The 22,728-nt window shown below is 39.2% G+C and overlaps 4 protein-coding genes across 5 annotated transcripts in view; 2 read left to right on the top strand and 2 right to left on the bottom strand.

Annotated features, from left to right (window-relative positions):
- Positions 1 to 6,066, bottom strand: part of pibf1 (progesterone immunomodulatory binding factor 1) — a 24,754-nt gene extending 18,688 nt beyond the window's left edge. Inside the window, exons 1-10 of the mRNA XM_014001600.1 lie at positions 5,460 to 6,066; positions 4,988 to 5,088; positions 4,201 to 4,399; positions 3,965 to 4,084; positions 3,642 to 3,775; positions 2,896 to 3,004; positions 2,683 to 2,802; positions 2,518 to 2,579; positions 2,233 to 2,358; positions 1,906 to 2,004 (exon numbers count right to left, since the gene is read on the bottom strand). Coding sequence (XP_013857054.1) covers positions 1,906 to 2,004; positions 2,233 to 2,358; positions 2,518 to 2,579; positions 2,683 to 2,802; positions 2,896 to 3,004; positions 3,642 to 3,775; positions 3,965 to 4,084; positions 4,201 to 4,399; positions 4,988 to 5,088; positions 5,460 to 5,726 — 1,337 coding nt within the window. The 5' untranslated portion in view covers positions 5,727 to 6,066. The remainder of the gene's footprint in view (positions 1 to 1,905; positions 2,005 to 2,232; positions 2,359 to 2,517; positions 2,580 to 2,682; positions 2,803 to 2,895; positions 3,005 to 3,641; positions 3,776 to 3,964; positions 4,085 to 4,200; positions 4,400 to 4,987; positions 5,089 to 5,459) is intronic.
- Positions 6,067 to 6,377: 311 nt separating this feature from the next.
- On the top strand, positions 6,378 to 13,966 carry dis3 (DIS3 exosome endoribonuclease and 3'-5' exoribonuclease). The gene is made up of 21 exons (XM_014001586.1): positions 6,378 to 6,698; positions 6,807 to 6,964; positions 7,253 to 7,449; positions 7,549 to 7,622; positions 7,809 to 7,976; positions 8,086 to 8,250; positions 8,395 to 8,508; positions 8,636 to 8,773; positions 8,862 to 9,008; positions 9,104 to 9,220; positions 9,309 to 9,410; positions 9,784 to 9,848; positions 9,999 to 10,083; positions 10,276 to 10,403; positions 10,549 to 10,635; positions 10,752 to 10,908; positions 12,504 to 12,718; positions 12,816 to 12,984; positions 13,118 to 13,276; positions 13,381 to 13,503; positions 13,666 to 13,966. The coding sequence occupies exons 1-21, from the start codon at positions 6,477 to 6,479 to the stop codon at positions 13,732 to 13,734; spliced, it is 2,859 nt and encodes a 952-aa protein (XP_013857040.1). The 5' UTR covers positions 6,378 to 6,476; the 3' UTR covers positions 13,735 to 13,966.
- Positions 13,967 to 14,223: 257 nt separating this feature from the next.
- Positions 14,224 to 20,948, bottom strand: bora (bora aurora kinase A activator; the record flags this gene model as incomplete). Of its 2 annotated transcripts, none has more annotated exon segments than XM_014001612.1 (12): positions 14,224 to 14,825; positions 15,060 to 15,197; positions 15,809 to 16,341; positions 16,420 to 16,582; positions 16,661 to 16,938; positions 17,033 to 17,089; positions 18,294 to 18,338; positions 19,110 to 19,188; positions 19,280 to 19,325; positions 19,486 to 19,592; positions 20,524 to 20,702; positions 20,900 to 20,948. In XM_014001612.1, coding segments are annotated over 11 exon segments (1,629 nt in total). In that variant the 3' UTR covers positions 14,224 to 14,798.
- Positions 20,949 to 21,077: 129 nt separating this feature from the next.
- mzt1 (mitotic spindle organizing protein 1) lies at positions 21,078 to 22,664 on the top strand. The gene is made up of 3 exons (XM_014001647.1): positions 21,078 to 21,361; positions 21,492 to 21,637; positions 22,318 to 22,664. The coding sequence occupies exons 1-3, from the start codon at positions 21,310 to 21,312 to the stop codon at positions 22,339 to 22,341; spliced, it is 222 nt and encodes a 73-aa protein (XP_013857101.1). The 5' UTR covers positions 21,078 to 21,309; the 3' UTR covers positions 22,342 to 22,664.
- The last annotated feature ends 64 nt before the right edge of the window (positions 22,665 to 22,728 follow it).

Genomic DNA, 22,728 nt, shown 5'->3' with positions numbered 1-22,728 from the left:
ACACACACACACACACACACACACACACACACACACACACCGTCAGAACAGAAACCGTATCTTCAATGAAACACCGGAGGATTCCAAACCCAGTATCACTCATACTCATTTGGTTTTTTGCCATCCCGACAGGAGTAAGCACATACCTGAGTAGCAAACAATATGTTACAAACCAGTGACGGAATGTGTATTTGGCCTCATTTGCCTTCAGGTGTAGTCTGTTTACATCCTGTAAACTGGTGTGTTGCTTTTAACGGCAGCCGTTCTCGTAATGTTTTTTCCTCTCGGTTCAATTAGGGTAATTAGGTCCTCAAATGTCGTCATGTTTGTGGGGAAAAACACACAAAACAACCTCATTTGCTTGTAAGAAAACACATATCTTTGTATTGAGGATCTTAAAATAAATTAGCATAAGATTTTTCTTTTATAACTGACACTGTCAGGTGTTATAAAGTCACAGTACACCTTCAATGTTCTGATCTTATTTTATTTATAAAACTTAAACAATACCCTTAAACCAATAAAAGCTTGTTTTAACTGGACACCCCTCTCTTACAACAAAGGAAAAAGGGGACAGTGGCTGATTTTTAAAAATTTGTGAAAGTAGATGATATCAGGATGATAAAAGTATCAAAATGTAGCTTTTAAAGCCAATAATCTGAAAATATTATTACCGTAGGTAATTTTGACCAAATTTGACTTAACCCTCATTTTGATGTGATGGGTCACATAYAKCATCTTTTACAAGGTTTGACCAAAACAGWTTTAACTCTGTCYYTTCTCTGCATAAAAASAGTTTACTTTTAAAACTCTGGCACAGAACGCAGCGAGTGATAGGCGCTTCGTCAAGAAATGGTAAGCCTTTAATTGTTTCCATTTTTACATTYGGTGGTTTTGCTTGAGCCTTGGCTACAACGAGGCATTATGGAGTCACGTTTAAAAGGTCAGTTTAGTTCAACTTCTTTTGGACTGCGGCGGTTTTAAAGCTGCCTGCGACAAGCAGCTAATCTTAAACAAGTTCTTCGTGTTTCCACAGAAATCTAGTTGTCAGCCAGGAAAACTGGTTCCAGCAGGGGAACAAATTCTTAGCTTGTAAAGAGCTGACACTTTTTTTTTTTACTGATTTTCACAATGTTTAAGTCGCTTGGAACATCAAAACATCTTAAACGTTGTGAAAGACAGTAAAACATAATGCAGTGCACTGTTCAGGGAGTTGAGGYGTGTAAAGTGTGGTAATAATCATTGCTAACTTTGTCTAACAATGCATATCTGTGGTGACAAACTGTTTTTTTTTTTTTGTAATTTCTGAGAAATTGCGTTAAGCTCTTGAAGAAAAAGTCATCTGACAAACAATAGTGAAATGTGTCGGGCCCAGCACTGGCCCACACAAAACACCCAGCCCAAATACTGCCAAGAATGGCGACCCCTTGGTGGCCCAGATATGGTTTGTCAGAGGTGGTCCATGCACGGACCGGCACCACATAAACCAAACCACAACTGGGCCAGCTATGGCASGCCATCTTAAAAACAAGGCCATTTTTTGCTAGACCTGGCCCACATCCAGTTGACAAACCACCTGCCATGCCAGCAGTCAGCCAGCAGTGCCAGCCTGACACCAGATCTGGCCCACACCTTTATGCTATGTGGRTCTGAAAATAACTGGACCCATACGGGGCTGATGAACAAACCCAGCTCTGAAATTGCATCGTATGTTAACAAAATGGCAAATCAAAACTTATTAAATGAACAAAACCTGAACTTTCTGCTTAGTAAAATGCAACAAAAACAACAAAGAAATAGTAAAGTGAACCAATCCTGCCACTGACTGAATGTTCTGTATGTTGTAACAAATATAGCGGACACTGTATCCATGCCTTCTTCACGTGTGCGACGGATGAAACTTACTGCTCCAACATTTGGTCGTATCTGGACTGAGCGTCTCTCTCGGCAGCTGTGGCTCTGTCCTTCTCCAGAACTGCGTTGTCTCTCGCCTCTCGCAAATGTCTGGTTAAATAAAAACACAATTAACAAAAAAATATATAAAAAATTTCCTCTTTCTCACTCAAAGCAATTTTTTTATGTTTTATATCGCAAAATCAAGCTTAGTGTTATCAAGGTTACTGTTTTTGTTTCTTTGGATTGTTGACAGACGTGAAAACGAACATAAGAGGCATTTTATTTATGTACACTTGTAATCTGAATCCAATGAAACGAGTTTGGAGTATTTGGTACCTGTTCTCCCTCTCATACATCTCTCTGGAGGTTCTCTGCAGGTTCTCTATCTCCTGACTGGTTTTTAGTCGGATGTTCTCCAGTTCATCTCTCAACTTGTGCTCGTACTCCAACTTATAGTGGTCTCTGTGGGAGAAAGATGGGAAAATGTTAAACAAAAGCACAGATATAACTCTTTTAGTAGATCTAGACTGGACCAGAGGACAGTGTTGAAGTTGGGTATTATTTGCTTGGGGAAAAAGAAGAAATATAACTGATGACTGGTGCAATGAAGCAGATTCGAACCTGGATGCTACATATTTTTCATAGGCCTCCTCCCTGGCCTTCTTAGTGTCTTCTAATTGTACCTGGACCACAAAAAGAAGAATTAAAAGCAAACTGTGTGAATTCGTTCTGCTCCTGAATGTCTCATTCATCAGACAAAACTCCCATTTGGTGAACAGTTTGGACCTGCAGCCTCTCGAGGCGATCTTCTTCGTGCGCACAGCGAACACTGAGCTCCAGGTTCTGCCTGTGGAGGTACTCCTTGTCCTTCTGCAGGAGGGTCACCGACTGCTTCAACGTCGCCACCTGCAGGGCGGGACAGAGAAATGCAGCTAAACCTGGGAGCTTTGGTCGCCACGGACGCTGAGTTTTAAGCGTGGAAATGTTTGTGGGACGCACCTCGTTGCTGAGGGCGTCTCGCTCTCTGGTCAAGGCAGCGTGAGACAAGTCRACCGTGTCGAATCTCCTCTTTAACTCCTTCAGCTCCCCTTCGAAGTTATCACGCTCACTATGAAGCAAAACGTCGTTGAGAGATAAAATGCAAGCGTTTCTCATTTCATTTACTGAATAAATCATTAAAAGTTGTGCTTTGAATATTACAACAGCAAAAATATCTGTCCTTACCAAGTTTCCCTCTGGGATCAATAAAGTATTTTTGAATTTGAATTGAATTTGAATTATCTGCGTGTAAAAGATTATAATACTCTGAGGTTAAAAAATTTCAAACTTGTGTTGAATAAATAAATAAAAAAACAGGCGTCAAATATAAAAGTTATATGCTGCATGTAAGCTACTGTGTGTACATGTGTTTTGACTTCATCATTGCAATTTAAGTACAGAATATTAAAGTTTCAGGTACGTGTGATTTTCCAATGCTGACACTTTAATAAATTTTCCAAATAAAACCTAAATGTTTTGATTTTTTTAAATGTTTACTCATGTGTTTTTTAATCAACACTAAGCAAAAAACAGGCAGCTTGGATTGTTTTTAAATCTATTTTTAGGGGCATTTTTATAAATATTTTTTTTAAGTTAAGGTTCGATGTGTGTTTTTGCCTCTTTTGGAGTATTTTACTGAACTGTACCTATCAAAATAAAACCAGGTTCAGAGGAGCAATCTCTCYAGTTCTGTCTCGCGCACAAACCGTTTGATGTTGGGGTAGTTGTCCCGGCGGTAGTCCCCTTCCTGGATCAGCTGTTTGGTGTCAGCCAGCTCTAAGGTCAGTCTCTGGCTCCTCAGCTCCAGCTCGGAACGACGGCGCCGCTCCTCCTCGTAGCTCTGTGGATTCCCGTTAAACAAAACGTCAAAGTCAGCCCAGTGGACACGTTGTGAGTGGATTAAACCAACCGCCTGCATCACAGCTTTGCACCTAGTTTTAAAATATCTCTTTATTCACAGTGTTTTGGCTTTTAAAGTATCTGACTTGAYGTCACTGAGGTGCAGTAGGGTTTTATCTGTGTCTTATACCTCCATCAAAGTCTTCATCTTGGTTCTGTGCAAGTCCAACTCCTCAGTCAGATAGCTTTTCTGCTCACTCAGCTGAGTCAGCTGMGTTCGCAGAGCAGTCACAGCTTCGTAGAAACGCATCTAAACACACGGCGCAGAGCAGAGAGTCACATTAGAGGACTTCAGCGTGTGATGATCTCGTCTCTTCCGCCATCGTCAGCAGAGGTGGAGTTACAGGAGCGCTCTGGCGTACTTACAGCTATGTATTCCTGTATGGACACCTTGTCTTCTGGGATGCCGCGGAGCTCCTCGTACCTGTCCTGGGAGATGTCCAGGTCCCTGAAGGACCTCCGCAGCTCTCTGGCCGTCTCGCAGAGCCGCCGGTTGGTCTCCTCCAGCTGCTGCTGCCGGAGAAGGATGGCCTCCGTCTCCTGCTTACGCAGCTCCTGCTGTTTCCTGATGACAACAATTTAAGATTGAGTTTATTAGCCAAGAAAAAAAAAACAACACTCTTATTCAAAAGCAAGCATTTTAAGATGATGGATTTGATTCAGGTTTAATTTCAAGCTTTCAAAGTTTCAAAACTACAATACACTTCACTATCATCACCTATTCTTCTATCATCTAATGATACCTGATGGGACCTCTGCATCAGCCATGCTGTTTTTAGCTTCACTGTTCTTATTTTTTATTTACACTGTATAGATGCCAAAGTATGTATTGTTCTCTGTGTTCATTTAGTTCCCCACAGTGTTTATACTTATTTCTTCCTTGTATGCTCTAATTTTTCACCTTTATACTTCCTTTATATTTACTTCCTTGTGTGCTCTAATATTTTTTCCTTTATATTTTATCTCTAATACTTACTTGAACGGTTGCAGCTGTAAGGATCAAGTATTCTGATTCTGATTAAGTGGAAGTAAGGTAAGTGCAGAGTTGATTTTTGTGACTATCATCACTTGCGAACCCATTATGTAGCCATAAAAACATGTTAAGTCTGGTTTGGGGGATATTCTTTAGCTTTTTTAAATGATTTTTTCTCACCTGTTTTCCTCCTCGGCAAGTTTCAACTGGCTGTCCAGTCTCAAGGACAACACTTGTTTCTGATGCAGGGCATCATTAAGTTTCTCTTCCAGCTCCTCGGTCTGAAACAGAAGATAAGAAACAATAAGTCTGATCAAATAAATTTCAGTCTTTTCCCTTGGTTTTTATTATTATTATTATTATTATTATTATTATTATTATTATTATTATTATTATTATTTTAATGCTTCCAAAGATCCAAACTTTCTTTAAATCTCTTAAAACGCAAAATATTTAAGAAGAATATGAGTATGAGCTTTCCAAGGCTGTTTTTTTAACACAATAGCGGGTTATTTTTCTAATTTCCAGTCCAGGAAATGAGATAAAAAGTTGTCACGGTCTTAAAAGACTGCCATAAGCTATTAAGGAATGGATGGAAATCAGCAAAAAGATGAATGTGTCAGCAGTTTAATGGGTCACAGATGATAAATACCTTTGACATATAATCAGCCTTCATGTTGTCAATGAGGAGATTCTTTTGAGAAAGTTCGATTTTTAGCATCTGGACTGTGTTCAGCAGCTCCTTCCTCTCGATCAGCTGACGGGTCACCTTCTGGGAGGCATCCCGCTGCTCGTCCGACGAGGACACCTCCTCTGTGGTCGGCACGGTGGTCTCCAGACTGACGTCCTCAGACCCCAGGTCCAAGGAGCTGGACACGTTGGTTGCCGTCGGCTTCAGCTGGTGCTTCTTGGGAGGCATTATTGTCCCGTTTTGTTTCCCTCCAGAGAGGCCAACTTGCAAACCGGGTCAATTAATTACAAAGTGAACGAGTTCAGCGACATCGCCATATTAATTGCTACTTAAATGTTAGTTCCTGACTAACCATGTAGAACATTAAAACGCCTACTTATACTTAAATAAATAAAGTATGCAGTTGAAATAGCATGCTGATTGAGTACAGAATGCACGGAACTGTTTTTGTTTTCAAGGGTCCCGCTTGGAGCTGCCTGCTAACCGCCAACAGTTTTTGTGTACGGAGGTGTCGACTACAGTGTCCTCTAGGGGAAATTCAATATACTGCACTCACAAGCTTCAGTTAAAATGCAAAGTCTTGCAGTACACCCTCCTTACGTTAGGGGCGCTACAATATTTAGTTCAGTTCCTGTCCTACCTTCCTTGGCTTTGTTTTCATCGTCAAAAAAAGATGGACAACCAAAATTAAGCGTGCGCTTCTATACTTATTTTTAATCAGATTTAAATTACATTTAAATTGGTTTTATCACTGGTAAAAGATTATTTACTTTGCTTTGAGATGACGAAAATAGACAGCCTATAAAGCTGTTATTTTCTGAAGTGCAATATAATTCATTTTTTAAAACACAGGAAAACGTTTTTGTCGTCCGACTGGGTTCGTTTACACATGCGTAACAAAACCGTCTGGCATCTTCAAGTGATTTTTTATTTATAAATTCATCCCCAATTTGTGCTTTAGGGGCTTTTATCCTCGTCATGTTGAAGTCAAAAACCTTCGTTAAGAAGACCCGGTCGGGTGGGGTGGTGAAGGTAGTGCGTGAGCATTATCTCAGAGATGATATTTGGTGTGGAAGTGAGGTTTGCGCTGAATGCAAACAGGAGACTACTGTGCTGCTACAGAAGGACGCGTGTATCGAGAGCAATCTCTGCACTTATCCGCATTATTTGGTTCCTGACACGAATGTGGTTCTACATCAGGTATATTTTCCTTTATTTTTGTCTAGCAGTCGAGTATGCATACTGTTTTAGTTACAATTTCTGTTCTTTTTTTTTTAAATAACATTTGTCCTGAACTTATCTCTGCAGATTGACGTGCTAGAAGATTCTGTGGTCCGTAATGTGATAATCCTTCAGACAGTACTGCAGGAAGTACGCCATCGCAGTGCACCTGTCTACAAACGCCTGAAGGATATTATACACGAAAAAGAGAAATACTTTTACGTTTTTACCAACGAACACCACAGGTACAAACACACTGCTGTGGGTTTTTTCACTACATTACTACACTACAGTAATTGCATAATAGTGACACATGAGAAGACACCCACAGTTTAAGCAAATAGTTTAGAACTCGTATCAGGGTTTAAATTTAAAGATGACTTATGATATTAGTAATAAGGTGTTTGTTTTGTTTCCTYGCATGCTTAGTTATTAGTTTATTAAGAACAGATTGAATATGTTGCACCTTTGCTTTTGAAAAGCATATGATATATATGTTTTTGTGCTTATTCTTGTGATTCCCGTTTCTCCAGAGAGACTTTCATTGAGCGTGAACCGGGGGAGAGCGCCAATGACCGCAACGATCGTGCAATCCGCGAGGCAGTCAAGTGGTACAATCGCCATCTGAAAACTCTCGATTCGGGACCAGACGGTCTCAAAGTGGTCCTGCTCACCAACGATCTAGGGAACAAACAGAAAGCACAGGAGGACAACTTGATGGTCTATAAATGTAAGTTCATAGTGCACTGTGTTCTTTTAGATGAAGCACACTTTTTATTTTGTATCCACTGAAAGGTTTGTCACTGTTATTTATTTTCTAATATTCTAGTTGAGGAATACGTCAGAAGTCTTATAGCAAATCCTGAGCTTGTGGACCGTCTTGCTTTGTCCACTGATGATAAGGTGAGCACCAGTTTATATTGGTTGCAGTTAGGATTAAATGCTGTTTTTTGATCTAGGGTAAAGTGATGATGCATGCACAGTTTTTCATATTGTCTGTGGTTACATCTTTTTTTTTTCTTTTCTTTTAAGGATGTCATGTTCGTTTTTTTTTTCTTTTTAACTGATTTGTTTTATTTTCTCCCTCAGAATGAAATTACAAGCAGCAAAGTATTGTTTCCAGAACACCTTCCTCTGTCCAAGATCCAGGCAGGAATTAAGTGCGGCTCCTTTGTTCAGGGCACCTTCCGAGCCAGCAGGGACAACTACCTGGAGGCCACGGTTTTTGTCCAGGGAGACGGAGAGGACAGCACAGAGGTGTGTGTGTTTTTGTATGGACATTTGACTGAGTGCAGTGGAGACTGCCGTTGTTAACACATTCACGCGTTAAAAAAGCTTCGTGTTGTTGTTTTTGGCTCGTTCACAGATTCTCATCCAGGGTCTTCAAAACCTCAACAGAGCCGTGCACCAGGATGTGGTCGCCGTGCAGCTGCTGCCACAGAATCAGTGGGTGTCACCTTCAGCAGTTGTGCTACAAGACGACGGCGCGGCAAAGGATGATAATGCCGAGGAGGATGAAGAGGAGAAAGTGGTGAATTTTTGTTTTAATTAAAGGAAGTTAAATATGGAGGAAAACTCAGCAGGGTGTTGTTTTTTTTCAGTAAGAAGAAAACCACGTAATTAATCAACAGCCCTTGTTATAACTGTGTATAAGTGACCACCGTGTTTCTGTCAGTTAAAGTTATCAGCAGCAGAGGCAGCCAGGAAACCAACAGGTAAAGTTGTGGGAATCATCAAAAGGAATTGGAGGCCATTCTGCGGCATGTTGAATCTCTCCCAAATCAAAGAGGTAACTTTAAACTGCTATTTACTCTTATTATTTGAAAATCTAAAGCTAAAAACAGTATGCAACCTTCTCCTGTTACTGCTGTCTAACTCAAGCACTGGTGGAACCTTTCCTCTCTGCTTCMATCCAGTCCACTCGCCATCTGTTCACCCCGGCAGACCGCCGTGTTCCACGCATTCGGATTGAGACACGACAGGCSTCTGCACTTGCAGGCCAAAGGATCATGGTGGCCATAGATGGCTGGCCCAAAGACTCCAGATACCCAAATGTAAGACTTTTCCCAAAATCTAGCAAGAAGTTTATTCTTCTGTTAGTTTCTTGTAACGTGTGTGTGTGTGTATGTGTGTGTGTGTCAGGGTCACTTTGTCCGCAGTCTGGGGAGCGCAGGAGAGAAGGAAACCGAGGAGGAGGTGCTGCTTCTGGAGCATGACGTTCCACATCAGGCCTTCTCTCAGGCTGTTCTCAGCTTCCTTCCCAAGATGCCGTGGACCATCACACCAGAGGTGACCTTTTCTGGAGAGCACCATGACCGATTCTGTTTTTTTTTTTTCTTTTGTGGATCTGTATATGAAAAAGTGTGACGCTGTGTGTTTTACAGGACATGGCGAAGAGAGAGGACCTGAGGCATCTGACAGTGTGCAGTGTGGATCCTCCCGGTTGTACAGATATAGATGATGCCCTTCACTGTAGAGAACTGGAAAACGGAAACCTGGAGGTGCACATGGTGTACATTTACACTATCAGTGACAGTAATGAGCTCGTGCATTCAGCTTTACATGTGCCTCTGTGTGTGTAATCTGCAGGTGGGAGTTCACATCGCTGATGTCAGTCACTTCATCAGACCTGGCAATGCGCTGGACAAAGAGGCTGCCAACCGTGGTACCACAGTGTATTTGTGCGGCAAAGTATGAAAATCTGACTCATTAGTTTACTTAGTCATTTATTGTAAAAATGAGAGGATTCTAAGACAAGAATGGACACTTATCTGTGCTGTGAATGAAGAGCGACGTAGCAGCTGCAATACAGATTTCCTTTTTTTCTTTTAAAATAGTAAAACAAAGAAAATTGTGATCTTTTCGAAATATTCCAAAAATATTCCATTCTCAGCTTTATATATTAAACTAGAATGTTTTTTAGCTTCTCACCTTAGAAGAAATCTTGACCCATGCTTTTTGCTTATAAACAGGCTTGATAGTCTTTTGCTGAATATTCATTTCATTGTTCCATTCTGTATAAAACATAAGAGGTGCTAAAATTGTTTAATATTGTTTCCAACAGAGGATAGACATGGTTCCTGAGCTGCTCAGCTCCAATCTTTGTTCTCTACGCTCCAATGTGGAAAGGTGAGGACTATAAAATCACATCTGATGAGCTTTCATTATACTCCAAAAAATTTGAAAACAAAAAAAATTGTATATCTAAATGCTTTTTGTGTCTAATCCACCTGAGACCGATGAATCCTGGACATGTTTTCTCTTTTTTACCTTTACCAGGTTTGCTTTTTCGTGTATTTGGGAAATGAACCACAAGGCAGAAGTTTTGAAAACTAGGTTCACAAAAAGTGTGATCAATTCCAAGGTAAAGTGCTATTCCAAAAAATGAAGCTAGCAATGTTTATATAGATTTATTTTAAGCAGCTCTTGTGTTAAATTATCTTACTCTCAATTGCCTTGTTTAGCAATTTGTATGAAATTAAATCACTATGTTCAATGTATAAAATCTAAATTACTAATTAATTTATTTGTTGCTTTGCTATTGAATTTTGTTTAGGCATCTCTGACTTATGCTGAGGCCCAGATGAGGATAGATGACACCAGTAAGAATGATGACATCACTGAAAGCTTACGGAGACTCAACAAACTCGCCAAAATCCTCAAGAGGCAGAGGATAGAGAGCGGGTAAAGAATAAGGATTTGTATAATAAAAATGTCAGATGGTACATTTTAATACTACATAAGATGCTTGTGCATAAACCTTTAAGTAGACAGGGATGTTTTTTTTTATTAACTGGTTATTAATGGCAGTGGTTTGACTTTTCTTCAGGGCGCTGACACTGTCATCCTTAGAGGTTCGGTTCCACATGGACAGTGAAACCCACGACCCCATAGACCTGCAAACAAAAGAACTCATGTGAGTACCGTAATTATCAAAATAAGCATTACATAAAATCTTATAWTCCTCAAATGTAACGTGCAGAAGTTTTTCTTTTAATTAAGAGCCATGAAATGTTTCTTTTGGGTTTTCAGGGAGACAAACTCCATGGTGGAGGAGTTCATGTTGCTGGCCAATATTTCAGTCGCAAAGAAGATCTATGAAGAATTTTCTGAGTGTGCTCTGCTGAGGAAACATCCAGCACCGCCTCCGTCGAACTATGACATCCTGATCAAGGCTGGAAAGTCCAAAGTTAGTCCACGTGGTCATGCTTTTTTTTGTTTGCTCCAACTCCTTTCATTTCATTTCCATGCAGTTCATGATCAGAACCATTGAACTTAAAGGTTATGTGCCAGTATTTACATGTAGTCAATGGGCCTCATGCAAGAACCGTTCGTACGCACAGATTTGTTCTTAAGTTGTGTGCGTACGAGTGATTCAGGAGAATTTGAGGCATTCACCAATTTTCTCATATTCTAAGATTTTCTTCAGATACGAACAAAATTCACGAGTGGTCCAGACCTGTCGTACTGTATATTTTACGAGCAGTCAGTCTGCTGTTATCCAGACATATTTTCTTCATTAATAACTTTATATTTCATTAGTTTGAAGATATTTTGAGTTGAAAATAAATCACACTCTATAATTATGTTGACAACAGGTTATTCTGTTTGAGTTAGAGTTATAATTTTAAATTTAATAAAGTGTAGACTAATGACATAAATTGGTTAAATTTAAATAAATTGGCTATTAATTTTGTTGTATAGCACTACAATATTAATATAAAGTTAATTGAAGTTTTGAGACATTTTAAAATGCTTTTTTCCAGAAACGCATCCGACACTTGCGCCGGGGGGACGACTGCTCCCCTGAATAAGTGAAACATGTAACACTGTTTACGCTGAAATTAAAAAAAAATATTTGACTAAAGAACAACCAGAGCAGGACTACAGAGAGAGATAAATATGATTTAGATTTTTATTTCTGTGACTGTACGACCCACGGGAGACATGGCATTAACAGCAGTTGACATTTTATTCCTCGACTTTAAAGAAGATCCTTTAAATCTACAGCTGATGCTGNCTACAATATAAATATGAAGTTAATTGATGTTTTGAGACATTTTAAAATGCTTTTTTCCAGAAATGCATCCGACACTTGTGGCCGGGGGTGGGGGACGACTGCTCCCCTGAATAAGTGAAACATGTAACACAGTTTACGCTGAAATTAAAAATATTTGACCAAAGAAAAACCAGAGCAGGACTACAGAGAGAGATAAATATGATTTAGATTTTTATTTCTGTGACTGTACGACCCACGGGAGACACAACATTAACAGCAGTCGTCATTTCATTCCTCGACTTTAAAGAAGATCCTTTAAATCTACAGCTGATGCTGTTAAAAATGTTTTTTTTTTTCCTTTTTTTGTGGATCTCCGAGAGCACCTCAGTCTCCGAACTAGTAAATTTCTTCTTTTTTACTTTGCAATGTCACTTATGAATGAATACGTCCTGGTATGTAGGGCAGGAAACGTACATCCTTATATGGTGTTTTTGGGGTGGTAATCATGTAAATGACCTCTCCCCGTAAACGAGCACCTGATACACATTCATCAGTTTACGCAGCTCATTTACACACTTTTCCTGAAGATAGAAGAGTTTGCTGAATCTGACRTGGCATGTTCATACGAACCCTTCGTACGAACAAAAGAGAAATTTAGGATAAGAATACAAACATGTTCTTGCATGAGGCCCATTCTTTCTATGAAATTTGTGCACGACGTAAAGAAAACCATGCTCTGGCTTTTTATTCAAACTTTTTTTTTTTTTACTTTTATCTCTTATCAGAATGTGGACATCCACGTCAATTCAGCCAAGGCACTYGCCGATTCCCTCGATGTCGCCAAAGTGGATGGCTTTATGTATTTCAACACACTCCTGCGCATCCTGGCCACGCGCTGCATGATGCAAGCTGTCTATTTCTGTTCAGGCATGGACAGCGACTTCCACCATTATGGTCTGGCCTCCCCCATTTATACACACTTCACATCACCAATTAGGAGGTATGGAAAATATACATATCTCGATCATAACTGTGCTTCTATAATCTCCGTTTTCCCTGCATGTGAACTTTATGTGCGTTTTTGCATTTGCTCACAGATATGCAGATATAATAGTGCACCGCCTGCTGGCAGTGGCTATAGAAGCAGACAACACCTACCCTGATCTGATGGACAAGCATAAACAGTCGGCCCTCTGCAACAACCTCAACTACAGACACAAAATGTCTCAGTATGCACAGAGGGCATCAGTGGCCTTCCACACACAGGTAAACATMTACACACCCATTTCTAAATGACAGTATTTTAATTACGCACATTAAAAAAAAGCATTTGTTTGAAAAGARTATTGTAGCAAACACATCCCACTGTCCTAACTGAAATACGTTGTGTGTCTTTCAGTTGTTCTTCAAGACTCGAGGCATACTGAATGAAGAAGGATTCGTTCTGTTTGTGAGGAAGAATGCAATCATCGTTCTTATCCCAAAGTTTGGTCTGGAGGGAACAGTCTTCTTTCAAACTAAAGACAAAATGTCACCCAACCTCGTTTTTGATGAAGCGGTATGAACAAATTCCTTATTTCTATCAAAAGCTGTTGGATTTTTTTCATTTTAGATTTAGATTTGTATTTAATTGTTTTGGCTCTTTTTTGTGTATATGGTTAGGGTCCAACTCTAAAGGTGGAGCAGCACACATTTCACATATTTGATAGGGTGAAGGTCACTATCAGCCTAGATGCCTCCAACATTCAGCACCAGAAGATCCGCATGGCTCTAACAGAACCTGTGGTAAGAACAAACTCAGTTCTACAACATTTTTTTTTCTTTCATTATTCAATAAAAATACACAGTATTAAGCTTTAAGTATATAAATCGTTTTGACTCCTGGTTGGAAGACTTGTATCAATGAAAAACCAGTATATTCTCAAACTGAAATATTCTTYATTTTAGATCCCCGGTGTTAGTGTTCCTGTCCCTGAGGCTGAACCACAAGCCAAGAAACAGAAACTGGACTGCTGATGGAGAAAGCAGTGTCATAGTTCACCCACCATGTTGTAATGTACCRTAGAGGATAACTGGAGCAAGTATGCAAATCATTTGGCTAAATATGTCACTGCTCCAATTTCATACGCTCTTTTCCTTTATCATTCAATGAATTGAAGAATTTATTGGCAAAACAATGTGTTAGTTTTTTTGCCTTCATGGTTATGCTTTTTTTTTTAAATAGAATAAAAAAACTGTTTCCTGCTTAGTTACTCTGGTCAAATGTTATTTAAGCAAAATTAGGAGCCACTATATGGGAATAGGATATGATACCAACAAACATGAAACAGGAGTAAAATGTTGTTGGAAAAATAGTTTAAAATATTGTGAACTGATATGACTGTACACAGAAACTGAAAAAATAGTGTTTCTTCAAGGTAAATAGAAAAAAACCTTAGTCTAATGTGACCACAATATATTGTAGCACTGTGAAATACATTTTAAAGAAGTCATAGCTTTTCAACATTTAGTTCACTTATGGCGTTGTTTAATAAGATCCACAGGTAACCTGAATTTAAAAAAACTATTTACACAGCAAGGGAAAACGTGAATGAATTTGTCACAATAAACAGGCTTATATAAATATAAATACAGTACAGGTTTGATTTTCATCTGAAAGTGAAGATTTATCATGTCAATCATGTTGGCACCAAAAATAAAGCAAGATTCTGCCACTGGCATCAATACAGCACTTAGGAAGTATATTTATGTGCAAAAATCCATTAAAAAAGTCTCCTCCCTTTTAGTAAACCAGTGTAATAAATCCAAAGGTTTCACTTCTGGCCACTTGCTGCATGATGCAGTCTAAGACTTAAAATGTCAGAGTCTTAAAAACAAACCGGGTTCTACCCATTTTCATAAAATATACAAATTCATTTATTTTCAGTCGGGTGTCTCATCACCCTCAGATCTACCCAAAACAAATTCTTACAGCCGTTCAGTACAAATTAACCTATGATTCTTTCAACATTGTATAAATATGTGTTTGATTACAGAGCTATGCGTTTCCACTGGACGAGTTGTTCCTTTTCATGTAGAAATCAGGAGACTCCATGGTGAGGATAAAACTGAAAAATACAAAATGTCAATTTAGTGAAAAACTTGAAACATCTACATTGTTAGAATTAACTTTTCTACTCAGTACTTTTAAGTTCCAGGGGTTGTTTTAGTAAGATTAGATCRACTAGTTCCTTGCTGTTGCATATGTCTCAAAAAACATCCAATTTAACACATTTAATTGTTCAAAAGCACCAATGAACGGAGTAACTGTCCTGCAGTTTTGTGTTAAGGATTAACCTTACTTTAACTTTGTGTCGAGAGAAGAGGAACCCTTCTTCCACCAGGTTAGAACTGTGAGACTCTTTGGTCTGACAGTCTGAGCCAAGGCCATCAATGAGGCTAGCAGTGCCTGCYGACGTAGTGTTATAACCGCTATCCACCTAAATGCACACAAAGTTAATATTCTATTTAAAAAAAGAGCAGAATATTAAAACCAATGTCCTGATGCATCTCAGTAATCCAGATAGAAAAAAATCAAAAAGAAAAATTTTGTATAGGTCCTCTGGATGGTTTCTTCTTTAATGAAACGTTTCGTCTCTCTTCCAAGAGACTTCTTCAGTCTGATGAGTTTCAGGTGAACTCAGCCTTATAAGCACTGCCTCCACATGGACCAACAGGTTAGTCACATGCAAAAGAGGGCCATCAACTAACAATAGGCTTGATTGGCTCTATTGTTCATAGAGGGTCATATGCCCCATCACCTGACCTGTGTCGTGTTATGTGTACGTAGTGAATGCAAGCGGGGGTTCAACGTCCCATTGTTTTTGTCCCTCTTGTTCAAAAGAATGAGTCAGCACAGACGAGCTACGTGAGAGTTTCACCTGAAACTCATCAGACCGAAGAAGTCTCTTGGAGAGATGAAACGTTTCACTAAAGAACCCATCCAGAGGACCTACTTGTTTTTTTTCTTTTTGATTAAAACCAATGACACTCATTTAATAGACACAGTAATGCTAAAATTAACTTTGTTGATTAGTTTTCTGTCACAAACCTGCATGCCRGAGTCATAGGGGATGCTGCTTCCCTCCGCCAGAAGAGACAGAAACATCTGAGAGCTTTCTATTGCMGATGCATTTCCCATGCGAGAGCTGGTCAGTTGTTCTGAAGGTGCATCCTCCCCCTCCTCCAGCCTATTTTTTATCCCCGTCTCTTTACACTCCTCCATTTTCACAGCTTCAATGGAATCCAGACTAAGTAGCTCTTTGGCAACAGGGTGGGCGACTTGGGTCAGAGGTGACGTTGGAGCCAATTCCATGGAAAGGTGAGCGCATGAGGAGGAAGACGAATGCGGGTGTTCTTCATCCTCCTGATTGTCGAGGAACCTCGGGTTAAGGATCGGCGAGATGAGGGGCGGGGAAGACCAGCAGCAAACTCGGGGTCTGGGTCTTGCRATGTGAGACTGGTGCGGGGAGCAGCTACGAATGGGCGAGCAGCCTTCGACAAATGGACTCGCGTTAGAGGGAGCGACATTGATATCCAGCGAAGCTCCGTGCGGGGTCAAATTACTTGGCTGTTTCCATTCACCTGAAACGTTACAGATTAAAAATAAATTTGTCAAACTCAAAGTATCKATTTTTTATTTTTTCAAAGCAGATGGTCTACCTGAGTCAATGGAAGAGCGCGCCACATTGAGAAAAATTGGTGAAATTGTTGGAGAGGCGTGGCCTGCAGGAGATGACCAATCAGGAAACAGAGAGCTGCTGATGCTGCCGAGGCTGCAGTCTCTGAAGCGGCCTTGCTGTATAGGACTGGATGAAAACTGACCCTGTAATCAGAACAATTTAAATGAATTATTGCTTATTTGTGTCCGTTTTTTTCCCTCGGATTTCACTCCAGCGCTCACCGTAGAGGGAGTTGGGGCCGACATGCCACAGGACAAAGGGGAGGAAAAGACAGATGGTACAGCGTCTGCCCCGGGACGCTCAGCTCTTGTTCCAGCTCCTTCCCTGTGGGGAGCTTGTCTTTCCAGGCCGGCATTAGCTCTTTCTGGGCTCGGTGGGTTAGAGCTATCAGAGCCGCTGTAACTGATTTGACCATCGATAAAAAGTTTCCGTCTCAGGGAGGAGGAACTCAAGCTCTCCTGCATTGCATCACATGCCTCCTCGTTTTTGTAATATTCTCCTAGAAAAAAAAAGTGACTCAGGTGGGGTAAAATTATTCTGCCAGTATTAGAAGATCTCGTCTTTGATTCTGTTGGCATTCAGCAGAYACTCACCTAGTAGTTTTTCCAAATCAAAAGCCAAAGGTAGTGAAAGGACTGTCTGGCAAGCAACTGTAAATCAAGTAAAACTAATTATTAACTTTAGAAAAGTGAAACAAAGACATCTAGTGTCACTTCTGAGTTTTGTTACTGGTCCATCTCTCAACCAAAAAGCTTCCAAAGTTATAAATGATAGATAGATAACCCTTGCTATCAAATATTTTATTTTAAGGGACAATATCATGTAAAATCAACTGAGTTTTATATCATGTTATAATGTTATACTCTCATAAAAAACATACCAAAAGCCTTGCTTTGACTCATTCATGCATGTTTGATAAATCCTGCAGTGTTTTTAGGCAGCCATGCTGAGGAGCAAAAYGACAGGTGGCGACTAGAAATGCCTTTGGGGGCCAGAAACGCCCCTGGGACGTGTCTTTAAGCTGAACTTCCTCATGGCAGAGCACACACCCCCACCTCACCTCCTCCCCACACACCCCGCCCATAACTCCTGCAGGCTCTCAGGTGAAAATGAAAGTGAAACTTAACTGTCTGCTGAGCTCTCAACCTTAGTTCTCACTCAGTGACGCTCTTTTCAGATTAAAAATACACGCATGTTCACAACTGCTCACAGACAGGTGTTCTGATCCGGGGGGTTCTGACTGGTCACTGAGTGTGTATATRTGTCTGTATGGGTATGTGTATATATTTATATATGCCCTCCATGTGAGTGGACAGATGCTGGGTGTGTGGTCCTGTGTTTTGTTGGTGTATATTTAATATACTTCTAATCGCTATTTCAATCTTTCTATCTTTCTAATTACTTCTCTCTGTTTTTATTTTCTCTTCACTTAAAAAAAGTCACTGATGATGAAGAAATAAAGTAAATAAACTAATATTTGGTTTCATTTTCTAAAAAGAAAGAAAAAAGAAAAAGAAAAAGAGGGAAAAAAATACCTTTGAGGAAATGTATTTTCAGATGCCAAGTAAACTGCGTCATAGCGCACGTGCACCCTACCAATGACTAACCCTACAAGCCTACCTTACTAATGCTAGCATTTAGTTGCAAATCTACAGATTATATAAATTTTGTTTCCTGTACTGCTACAACTAACAAGCAGTAACACAAAGTCCCAGAATTATTATCAATCAAGTACACATGTTTGCATCAACCATATACGTATGGTTTCATATCAAGGCTTAGTCATCTACCGATACTGTATATGTTTTGGGAGGAGCATATTAAAGCAATAATTAAAATATATAGCACACAAACCTGAATTTTTTTCAGTCTCCTCTGAAAATATTGCAGACATCGGACCTTCAAGAAAAGAAAAGACAACGGTAAGATCAAATGGGGAAGAACTGAAATGTTCAAAATTACAATAAACGACATGTTAAAGGGGCAATATCGTGTAAAATCAACTTTTTTTAGTTTTATGTCATGTTATAATGTTATACTCTCATAAAAAACATGCCCAAAGCCTTGCTTTGACTCATTCATGCATGTTTGATAAATCCTGCAGTGTTTTTAGGAAGCCATGCTGAGGAGCAAAACGACAGGTGGGGACCAGAAACGCCTTTTGGGACCAGAAACGCCTCTGGGACGTGTCTTTAAGCTGAGCTTCCTCATCACGTAGCACACATCCCCACCCCCCGCCCATGACTCCTGCAGCCTCTCGGCAGTAACAAAGCAAACGAGTGAAACTGAAAGTGAAACTGAAGCTGTCTCTGAGCTCCTAACTACTTCTCACTCAGTGAAGCTCTTTTCAGATTAAAAATACCTTTGAGGAAATGTATTTTTAGATGCCAAGTAAACTGCATCATAGCAGCTCCCCCCCCACCAAAAATGGGCGAGACAGAAGCGAAGGTGGTTCTTAAAGAGACAGAGGCCAATTTCAAGGCATTTAGAAGAGGAAGTGATGAGAAGATGTGTTTATTTTCTATTTAAACATAAAAAAATCATTTTAATAACAGCTAAAGGTGACATAGACACTTTATTATGGTATAGTATTTAAATATATGCCTGAGAAACACATAATATTGGCCCTTTAAGAATAAAAAAAAGTATTGCAAACATCAGATAACTTACTTTTTTTGTACAGGTGAGGGGCTCTGCGGCTTTCTGGTGCAGCCCAGGGTGAAGGCACGATGGCTCCTTTGGTGAAAAACTTATTGGGAGAAATAAAATAAATCATTGCAAAAATCAAGAAGCGTATCAAAAATGATATAATGAAGATGAGGTAGATTTGGATTTAATACCTGCTCAATGGCATTTTGACATTTTTCTTCAATGTCAGAATCCCTCCTGAAATAAAGCGGAACAAAGTCTGTTGGTAATAAAGTTATATTCTTGACAATCTTTAGTTTGCAYAGTGACTTTGAGATTGAATAATTAYGCCAATTAATTGTCCTTCAAGTAATTTCAGTTTTTACACATACTGTGGTTTTTGTCTCCCAGCACCTACTTTGTCTGGCTGAGGTAAAAAGATTGTCGCTGGATTTCCTCGGGGTCTATGTGTACWGGTAGAAGACTAGCCATTTCATCAATCGACCAGTTAAACTTAGGCGGCGTCTGGGAAAGACAMAGATTACATGCATTAAATGTACATTATATACAGGTAGAAGGTAATGCAGTAGTTATTTTGCAGTTAAAATGTTCAATTTTAAGTAGGGATGTCCCGATCAGATACTCARTATCGGTATCGGTGGCAGACATGGCCATTTTCTGAAAATCGGGTTGAATCGGATTTAGTCATGTAATCAGGTCGATCCAGTTTTCAGCATCATCATGCTTTACAACTGTCGTTAAGAAGTCAAAACGCACAGTATGCAATCATGTCCACAGTGTGGGAACACTTTTCAATGGAAAACAATGATGCTGAAACTGCATCTTGCAAAATCTGCAAACTGGATGTTTCTCGTGGTGGGAACAGCAGGGCTCGCATTAATGCTACCAAACTTGTCACTTGGAAAGAAATAAAGCTATCGGAACGGTATCAGAAAGACTAATCATTAAAAAAATTCAGATTGTATCGGGAGCCAAAAAATCTGGATCAGGACGTCCCTAATTTTTAGCAAAAGTGTCAACGAATCATTGACCATTTACTTTTTTTTTTTTTTTTTTTTTGCTCCAAAAGAGCCAGACTTAGCTGTAATATTTCTTGCAGTTATCTTGAGCAGTTTCTCCTCGCTTTCTGAAAAAAAAATCAGTTTTCACTTCCTAAACTCAAGGGATGTTGTGTCGACACATAATGCACAACTTGGCAAAGAACTGATTTGAGATCTAATCTTAAGGCATTATTTCTTTCTCCCTCTAATTGTTTATTTGATTTAATTTTATTTTAAGAACAATGTGTACAAGAACCAGAAAGAAAACATTCAAAAACATTTAATGATCTAACTATTAAAGATGAACACTTTACAATAATGTCTAGCTGGTGGGCATGATTTTATTGCACAATATGTGATGGGTCTTAAAGATAGAAGAATATATTTTGACTTACAGTCTTGCAAGGCTTTGATCTGAAGACAGAGGGGCTCGGAACCAGAGGTTCCYGCAGATGGTGGTAGTCATTGGGACTTTCAAATGGGTTTCTTATGGAAGGCCTGCCTGGAGTTTCTGGAGTTATCTGTGGCTCCGTATGATTATGATCCCCCATCTTAGTTGAAGACAAAAAAAATGCTTCAATCAGGATAAAAGAAAAACACATTTTAAACACAAAACTAACGAGACATGATGATACTACTTCAACAGATTGCGAGGTGACACATCGGCACGATTAAAGCAATGCGGCTTCAAAATGCTACCGGTTGCATTTACACATTTAACCCGTTACCTAAACAATATAGATTATAAAAATGTTTTTAGTTTGTACTCACAGCTGTTATAAAGCCAGACCTCGACGACAAAATCTCACCGACGAAGACACAGCAGCTTAGGAACAATCCAAACGTTCATTTCAATTTTGCCCACAAGGCAAGCCAACCAATAAGAAGTGAGAGGAAGTCATCGGGAGCCAATGAAGACTTTTGTGTCGTCACTTCCTCTGTCAGTTTCGCTGGGCTTTTTGCATGTAAGCTAGGTGGCTAACTTTCTGCAAATGTTTTCAACGAATTGTTGAGCGTTATTTAGTTATATGATTTCCTGTGTAAAGCAAACAGGATGTATGTAAAGTCTTGATATTGTTTTCGTACAAAATATTAACGCCGACTTTTATTTTTTTTATTTGTGGCGACAAAAACCCTGAATTTGTTAGCCATTCAAAGCTAACTTGTCATTTTTTATCACGATGGCCAGCGCAGCAAATGCGAATCTAAACGCAGTACGGGAAACAATGGATGGTAAGTGTGTTATTAGCGGATGATTTATTTGTGAAACAGCTTTGTTGCCTTATCATAAGCGGGCTGTGTAGCTGAACCTTGGCTTGTCTTCAGAAAATAAAATCATCCTGTCCTCATCTGTCCTCAACAGTTCTGCTGGAGATCTCAATGTTGCTGAACACAGGTTTGGACATGGAGTCTCTGTCCATCTGTGTCAGGCTGTGTGAGCAAGGCATCAATCCTGAAGCCCTTTCCGCAGTCATCAAAGAGCTGCGTAAAGCCTCTGAGACTCTCAAGGTACAAAAACAGACTGATCATTGCAGAGTAATCAGAAACTCTTTTTTAAAAATATCCATGAAGACAAATACACAAACACATATTCAATGCACGTAGTAACAAGAGTTCAAGAAGAACGTGTTAACCAATAAATGCAATTTAAAGTGATCTGTTAATAAAAGACAATTTAATAAATGACAGTCCAGCCCCATTTGCTCGGTTCTAGATAGTAGTAGCACAATATCAGGAAAACCTGCCATGTATGATAGCTGTTCTTAAGTAGATGTTGTGTTAACAGTATTTCATGATTTAATCAGAAGTAAGCATTAATAAAATCTGCAAAAATATTCAGTCATAAATGCGTGAAATTGCAATTATATCTTGGTTGGCAAATGTCATTTGTTGTGCGGCAAAACAACTCTCTGGTGTCACTACATTCTATATTAAGTAGTAATCAAGATTGTAAAATTGTCGGTTGTTGTGCGGTTAATTGTGCGAACAGGAAATCCCCTTAAAGCAAATTAAGTTCCACAGGATTTCAGTGCGCATGAGCAAGTGGCTACGTAAACAATAATGAACTCACATATTATTAGTCATTATATCCTATATCTTAGGGATTTTATCATAGTCTGAAAAGAAATTATTTTTATTTATTTATTTCACTTATTTGTGTATAATTGTTCTTATGTACTTCCTTTTAGGTTTCGGAGAACTGTACAAACTGAAGATGAAAAATCAGATCACCTAAGTTTGGGACTTTATCTGGAATTATGCCCGGATTTATTTTGGCACTCTTGTTTTCTGCATCCTGACAGAGACTCATTCTGTTCTTTGACCTTCTATTTATGAGTTGTTGAAGACATACCACATTTGTTTTTTTTTTCCTCAAAATTATCTTTTTTTATTTCTTTGCTAAAATAGGAATATGCTCAACACATTTCAAGTAAGAWTTATTCATACTCTTGTGATCTGTGTGATGGATAAATTCCAAGTTAGCTATGACGTTCTGTAATAATAAAAGGACAAATTTCTAATTTCTGTCTATCAACTTAGGTTGTTGTTTTTATGTGCACATATTTTGTGATTTTTTTTAATATATACAGGTTTATTTT

The sequence above is a fragment of the Austrofundulus limnaeus genome, unplaced genomic scaffold (genome assembly GCF_001266775.1).
Source record: "Austrofundulus limnaeus strain Quisiro unplaced genomic scaffold, Austrofundulus_limnaeus-1.0 Scaffold0, whole genome shotgun sequence".
Lineage (NCBI taxonomy): Eukaryota > Metazoa > Chordata > Actinopteri > Cyprinodontiformes > Rivulidae > Austrofundulus > Austrofundulus limnaeus.
This window is presented reverse-complemented; position numbering and strand designations above follow the sequence as displayed.